Raw genomic sequence first — 7,833 nt, forward strand, 5'->3', positions numbered from 1 at the left:
CGGGACTTCCTGTATCTTTTAACATGGAGCAAACGTCCTCAAACGCAGCATGAGGGTTCAAGGACGGTGTGGACATATGGTGTACAGATTGTTAAGCCTTTTGTTTAATTACAATTTTATAAGATGATGATGAAACAACCTGAGTATAGTTCATGCCAGGGTCTGGTTTCGATGAGACCGTATCACCGAGGAAACTTTGCAGAGTAAAAATCATTTGAAAGTGCATTAAAGGACAAGGCCAAACATTCACCTGGGACTAAAAATAAATGGTTCCTTTGCTGCATCAGCTAATCAGGAAACATGGTGATAACAGTGAGACAGACACAGGTGCATGTCAGCTGGGACACACACACACACTCACAGACAAAATACACATGCCTGACCACGTAAAGTATAAGTAGAGTCGACTCCAGTGTCCAGTGCAGACAGTTTTCGGAGACTACAGACATGCTCAGATTCCTTCTCTTCACTTCTCTCGCAGCCTTAGGTTAAAAACGAAACCGTTTTTCCTCACCTGATACTTCAGCACATTTTGTCCAAAAACATTATGTCTGACTGTTATATGTTCTGTTCTTTGCTCAGTGCTGGCTGAGCTGGAGCCTCAGCCCAGGTACTTGGAGGATGACAGCGCTGAAGAGAGAGTAGTGGGAGGTGAAGTGGCGAGAGCGAACTCCTGGCCCTGGCAGGTACAGTTAATACACTTGACTTGAGGGAAGAGGAAATAATTCTCATCATCTTATGGTAGAATGGAGTGGAGTCACGGCATGATTTCAAATACTCTAGGCACTGTGCAGGTGAAATGACTGTCAGAATATTTTTGGGCTTATAGGAAGAATGTATGTATAGTTTAAGAAAACTGCTTAAGCGTGGTGTTATGAAAAGAAAACAACAGTGTCAGAATATTTCCCTGCTTCATTAAAGGATTCTCTGTGAGGTTAAACAGGCAGAGACAGGGAGTCGTTAAATGGCTAATGATCTGTACTGCCCTCTCCCCTCTTTCACCCTCACACAGATTTCTCTTCAGTACATGGGTAGTGGCAACAACTACTACCACACCTGTGGAGGAACCCTGATCAGGAGGGGATGGGTCATGACCGCGGCCCACTGCGTTGACAGGTACGAGTCTCCGGCATAAGACGTTGACATAAATATTAAATATTAAATGTTAAAACGCAGCACCGCTGTGACGGAGCTTACTATGGTTAATTTATTTACTTTTACAAAGAAACCTTTACGTTCTTGATCCCCTACAGCCGCAGGACTTGGCGCGTTGTTGTCGGAGAGCACAACCTGAACTCCCAAGAGGGCAGAGAGCAGTACATGGGTGTGAGCCAGGTCTACCTCCACCCCAGGTGGAACTCTGCTAGTGTTGCTGGAGGGTAAGTATAAACATAAACATATATACTTTGTGTAATGGTGTCCAAAATACTAACCAGAGTTACGTGTTGTTGTCACTTGTGTTAATTAAACGGTTATTAAAGAACTAAACTTTAAATCTTTAAAAGAAGAAATTTTACATTTGACCTTTACGTACACGGCCTCACTATCCTGTAGCTTTAACGCAGAGACAACTTCAGTGAATTACTGTAAAAGTACTGGTGAAATGTTACCTTAGGGCAGGCGTGGGCTAACGTTTTGACTCGTGCGCCACAATTGTCCTAAAATTGAACAGGGAAGCCGGAGCCGATAGATGGAGAGTTCGCGTGAACTAAGATAAATGAAATCATGCATAAATGCTAACTTGCTTTTAGCATTTTCTACACCATCTATTGGGGAAACGTGGGTATTGCATGAAAAAAGCAGAAGTATAATGATAAAATTAAATAAATAATTTAATTTTGAAAAGTTTGGCGGGTCGGATTAAAAAGCTGAACGGACAGCATCCGGCCCCCGGGCCTTAGTTTGCCCATGCCTGCATTAGAGCAATATACCAACCATTGTGGTTGCTCTGGTCTCATCCACCAACCTGCGTTTCAGTTATGACATCGCACTTCTGCGCCTGTCCTCTGAAGTCACCCTGAACAACTACGTCCAGCTTGGTGCCCTCCCTCCTTCTGGTCAAGTCCTGTCCCACAACAACCCCTGCTACATCACTGGATGGGGACGCACCGCAAGTACGTCTGGCACCAGGACACACTCTATGATGAATGGATCTGCTCAGTGTTTACTGTTTAACTCTGGACTGGCTGTGATCTATAAATTATTCTGCTGTCTCCAGCTGGAGGTCAGCTCTCCGCCCAGCTGAAGCAGGCCTACCTGCCTGTTGTTGACCACAGGACCTGCTCCAGCAGTGGATGGTGGGGCTCCACCGTGAAGGACACCATGGTCTGTGCTGGTGGTGGCAGTGAGTCTGGTTGCCAGGTGAGGGTTCTGTTCAGATTTGTTATTTATTTTTCTAGTCAGGAGCACGGGAAACCGGTTTATGTTACGGCGGATTGCTTTTTTTAATTATACTTATTACTGATGAATTATGATTTCATATAATTGAATAGATACAGACTAACCATGAAACTCTTTAGAAAACATGTGAAGATCTAGTTCAGTGACACCACAGTCAGGCCTGACCTCTTCCTGTGAGATAAGACATTTTACAGAACACTTCTGAAGTTTCATGCTGCATCAACCAGGGCATCAGTTCAAAAGATCCAGGCTTGGGCTGACAGTAAGCTGTACCGCACGTCAACCTCAAAAACCTTTCTTCTGCACAAACCTGTTTGAGACAAAATGACAGCAGAAGGATCTATTTTCGAACAGGTTGAAGAGCTGTAGAACAGGTTGAAGGGGCTGAGATAAAGCCATCACTTGAATGAATTCTTGCCTGTAATATCCCTCATGTCCCTGACCCCAGGGTGACTCTGGTGGACCCCTGAACTGCAGCGTCGACGGCCGCTGGGTTGTCCATGGTGTGACCAGCTTTGTGTCGTCCTACGGCTGCAATTACCCCAAGAAGCCCACCGTTTTCACCCGTGCCTCCGCTTACATCAGCTGGATGAATGGCGTACGTATTGAAAACATTATGTTTATCATAATTATTTGTTATTATTTGTAAAACCACACAGGCTGTGTTACACATGTGTTACATTAAGTACTTTGACCAGACACATGCTGACTCATTTGTTCTTACGTTTCCAGATCATGGGTTGAGTATAAAGACGATCTACATGGAGACCAGGGATGAATCAGATTTGGCCTCCTTTCCTGTCCACCAGCAGAATAAAAATGTTTATAACACATACTTGCTGTATGTGATTTTTTTTTTGTCTGTTTTCATTTGTATGTAATTTTTATTGTCAATTTTGTTGCAAGTAGATATTGTCATCACATAATGCAAACGAGCATAAGTGCCGGTAAAAGAGCAATTAAAGGACAAATAGAAGTGGAAGAGTCATTCTGAAATAAATAAATAGTTTCACAAACAGAAATACCAATGGGTAACGTTTCATTCGGACTCAACGTGTATTTGACCAAATCTTTTTTTTCTTTTCACATGAGTGTACCTATTAACCTTAGGGTTCAAAAAGGTATTTAATGGTGAGATAGTGCCATCTTGTGGATAAACAACCAACAACCAAACTAAGTAGTTGCCTTGAACCACATCAACGTTTACTTCTATGGCACTTAACTTAAGTTTACGTAAATAAACGACGTTGTTTTTGTATCATGTATTAATTAATGTCATACTTGTGTAAACTCATGCTAACTATAACATTTGTTTATTGCTGTAGTGTTATTAGGCGTTTTTCAGGTGATTTATTGCTGTTTAACATTTAATAACACGTTTTCACTTCAAATACATCCATATTAGTTACGTTTAATAAATGAGTTCAGTGTAAAAAATATAATATGGCTTTCTATATGGATAATATACAGTAGAATGAGAAACCTTGGCTTAATGTACGAAGAATGAAAATGTGCATATCCAGCACGTCCTGATTGATGAAACAACAAAAACTATAGGACACACACTGGCACACAGGCACACAGATGCCCGGGAGATGACAGGTGCACTGGGCACAAATTAATCAAATGAAATTAAAGCAGCGTTCTGTTCAGCTTCATCACTGTCAAGAGTCAAGCTGATTGGCTGTCACCGTTTCCCTAATTGACAGGAACAAAACAGATTAATTATTGTGATCATTAATGTGTTTTTCCTACCAGAAATAGCAGCACTGAATGATATTTGTTGTAGAAGCAACCTTTAATTTGTTGTTCTTTAAATGGTGTAATTAACGTACAAATACCTTGATATATATATATATATGTATATATATATATATATATATATATATATATATACCTGGGAAATACTTTTATGAAGTGTCACGGTGCAAACAAATTTAGTAAAAGTGCAACTGGAGAATAGCAGTGACAAATTCCTCCAACTGGAGGAGGCTGTTTGTTAAAATATTACAGCCCATACAGATCATTAAATTGGCGGTGAGATTAAATTTTAACCACAACAGCAGACGAATGATGAGCCATATGGCGCCATCAAAGTGTTTCTGAGCTGATTAATTAGCCGCCCCGTATAATGTGAGCCAGAAGTGCTAAACCTCCACAGTTAGTCATGAAAACAAATGAAGTGGAAGCCATTTACAGTAGTGGCTGTCAAAATAACAAAGTTAGCGGCTATAATTAGCATTAGCGGCGTTATTAGCAGTATCAGTTGTATGCTTTTCATATAATATCTTTTGTCATTACACACTAGATGCTACGCGTAGATGCAAAGGCCAGTGGGGGGAAGCTGCCTGACCTTCTTCTCTTTCACGTCGTATCCAGTGACAAAATTTCTGACGCCGTTTTCTTTTATCTGACTGGAAATTGATACAGACGAGCAGCAGTGGTCAATACTGTTGCATCAATAATGCAACTAGGGAGGCAATCTGCCAGCCAAGCACTGACTTGGAACTTTGGTGTGGTAGATTTAGCATTGGAGTGGAACTGACTGTGTCCTCACTTAGCTTTGCTCATCTTTCGTCTTTGTCTTCGCCGATTCCATAATGTAAGCAAATGGGGACAGAGTTTAAATGTGCAACGCGAAATAGACCTGTGTGAACCTATACGAACTTAAATTAAAGTGTAACACAATCTAAACTACAGAAATGTACAATACATAATACAATATTAATGCATTTAAGGCCCTGAAAAAGTCACAAATATCTGTCAAAATAGCTTTATTGGCTGGCTCATTGTGTGTATAAATAACGGCCAGTTGAAAGTTACCCATCTACAATCTTTAAATCTTTAAATATATTTATAATTATTTTAATAATTTTGTCTTAAAATAATAATCATACTAAAATGAATACACTTTTATTACCTTACAACGAGGCATATTTGTTTTATTTCTCTGTTTTTGTGCCGAGGCCCATAAATGTACAAGACCACATTTCATATAATCCGATGCAGACAAATAAATTGTGTGCTAACTTGTATAATATGGCGCGAGCCACCAGGGTTAATGGCACCACCTGCTGTTGTTCAACACAAACTGTTATAAATCAAAGATGAGCCAGCTGAACCCCGGGCTGGTGAATGTTCCAGACTCTGTGTGAGTTTGTGCTTGAAAATAGAACCAAACTGCTACAACTTTTATAGCTCCTCGTTAATTAATATAAATAATGGCAAAGTCACACAACTCCTTTTTATTGTGGTGCTGTGGGAAAAAAAACTAATGTGACAAGCTGTGTTTTAGCTTTCCATATGTTAGAGCACTAATGAAGCTAAAACCATTTAATTTCTATACTGGTTTGTTTGCTTATATTTTAAATCTGAAAAAATTAACATCTCTAAAATTATCTGTATTCAGCTGGCAGTGAATAACATCTGTCTCAAAAACAATAATACACTTGGCAAAAGACAATGTTTACAGACAATTCTGTTTAAATTGGCCCTAAAGAATATGTGAGCCGGATGTGACCTATTTTAACCCTACACACTGGTGACAGTCCATCAACATTCACACACTCTTCGATGGACGAGGCAGCACCAGCTTCAGTCCGATGTCCACCACACAGGAAGGCATGTAAGAGAGCGGGATCCAGAGAAGTTTAGCATCCCAGCCAGCGCTGTATCTGCTGCGTGGGTGCACAGCAGTCAGAGCATGCTCCATGCAACTGGTCACCTTTGTCAGGTCAGAGTCACACACTGCATTCATGATCAAACGCTGGACTTTGATGTCTGGGGAGAGAGAGTACAACAGCAGAAGGAGTCGCAGTTATTTTATTCATCAACCACATATAAAAGTTTTGTTTTTTTTCTCTGATCCACAAACGTACAGGATTGTGTACATTATGTGGCTTGTGATAGCATGAAGGGTTTGTCGATAACTGTGTGAGGCCTAATTGCTTGGTGGATAGTATAGTATAGTATATTATAGTATAGTATGGTATAGTATAGTATAGTACAGTATAGTATAGTATAGTATGGTATAGTATAGTACTGTACAGTGCAGTACAGTGTAGTGTAGCATACTGTAGCATGACATAGGACGGCATAGGATAGTTAATTACAAAATCATAACATAGCATAGCATAGCATAGCATAGCACTTTGAAGGCTAGTGCACTTGCTGTGTTGTGCAGTCCAATGGATTTAAGTATGACATTGTCTATTATAGTACAGTTGAGTATCTCATAGCATGGTCCAGTATACTAAAGTCAAGTGTGGCATAGAATAGTATGATATCTACAGTGCAGTACAGGACTGTATAATAGAGTACAGTATAGGATAGTATAGATTATAATAGAATTTGAAAAACACACACTGTGGTACTTTTCTGAAATACTGCATGTGTATATTGAGCAGACCTGAAAACAAAGAACACCATTGTATTGAAACATGCATACATTTATCCAGGTACTTGTCTCCATAGCTGGCCTGGACGTCAGGGCTGAGCTGGTTCCACAAGCGATGCAGTTCCCTCTCCAGTGGGTCGAGGCTCGTCACGGCGGTTCTGAAGAAGCCCGGCTCGATGATGCAAACTTTAACTCCGAAGTAGTTAATGTCCCTCCTAGATACAAAATGTTCACAAACCAAATCATTTTTTTTGTTTTTAATTAAAATACTACAGTAATAATTGGAATGAATAATTGTTTACCAGCTTTTAAGTAGAAAAATGGTAGCTGACCTAAATATTTGTATTTGTGTCAATATTCAAGCTATAAAACGTTTATATTAAAAGCATATTAATGTTGCTTTGCATCTGCGATGACATTCAGTGCATGTGGAAATGAACTACAGTTACAACATGTTGACAACAGATTTGACCTTACTTGAAAAAATGTTATTAATTTGACTTTTCGAGTGCTTCAGAATCTCAAATCCAACACCAAACAGTTAGCTGGAGATATTTGTTGACCAAGGTGTTAACAGAAGCAGACCTGAGGCAGTCAGAAAAGGCTTCGACGGCAAACTTGGAGATGCAGTATCCTCCACCATTCGCGGCCACTCGGCCCAGCACTGATGCTACGTTGACGATGCGGCCGCGAGCCTTCTTGATGAGGGGCAGGAAAGTCATTGTCATGGAAATCATTCCGTTCAAATTAACTTTAAGTGTGTTTTGGAAATCTTCTACTCTCATCCACTCTGAAGGGCCCATTGGTAATGAACATCCAGCGTTGTTTACAATGCCCCAGAGTCCTACAAAAGAGAGAAGAAGAGAAGCAATTATTAAGAACAGATGTAACACTAAAAAAATGAGAAAAATATCTCTCACCTTTCTCTCCAACTTCATTTTTGGTGAACTCCATGGCTTTCTGGACACTATCCTGATTGGTAACGTTAAGCAGGACGGTTTTCAGATAAGCACCGGCCGACATCTTCAGGTCATCGC

General features: G+C 40.3%; 2 protein-coding genes across 3 annotated transcripts in view; one reads left to right on the plus strand and one right to left on the minus strand.

Annotated features, from left to right (window-relative positions):
- The first annotated feature begins 349 nt into the window (after positions 1–349).
- Positions 350–3,235, plus strand: LOC103386709 (elastase-1-like). Its single transcript, XM_008321108.2, has 8 exons — positions 350–487; positions 583–686; positions 1,013–1,116; positions 1,254–1,379; positions 1,978–2,114; positions 2,219–2,361; positions 2,849–2,998; positions 3,133–3,235. Exons 1-8 carry the CDS (start codon positions 448–450, stop codon positions 3,142–3,144), a joined length of 816 nt encoding a protein of 271 aa, XP_008319330.1. The 5' UTR covers positions 350–447; the 3' UTR covers positions 3,145–3,235.
- A 2,076-nt stretch (positions 3,236–5,311) lies between these two features.
- rdh5 (retinol dehydrogenase 5 (11-cis/9-cis)) overlaps positions 5,312–7,833 on the minus strand; it is a 3,382-nt gene continuing 860 nt past the window's right edge. The window contains exons 3-6 of one of the 2 annotated variants that reach the window (XM_025060360.1): positions 7,717–7,819; positions 7,382–7,640; positions 6,848–7,011; positions 5,312–6,180 (exon numbers count right to left, since the gene is read on the minus strand). In XM_025060360.1, the coding sequence (XP_024916128.1) occupies positions 5,960–6,180; positions 6,848–7,011; positions 7,382–7,640; positions 7,717–7,819 (747 nt within the window). In that variant the 3' untranslated portion in view covers positions 5,312–5,959. The remainder of the gene's footprint in view (positions 6,181–6,847; positions 7,012–7,381; positions 7,641–7,716; positions 7,820–7,833) is intronic. The other variant, XM_025060359.1, reaches the window with a different exon arrangement.

The sequence above is a fragment of the Cynoglossus semilaevis genome, chromosome 11 (assembly GCF_000523025.1).
Source record: "Cynoglossus semilaevis isolate Cse_v1.0 chromosome 11, Cse_v1.0, whole genome shotgun sequence".
Lineage (NCBI taxonomy): Eukaryota > Metazoa > Chordata > Actinopteri > Pleuronectiformes > Cynoglossidae > Cynoglossus > Cynoglossus semilaevis.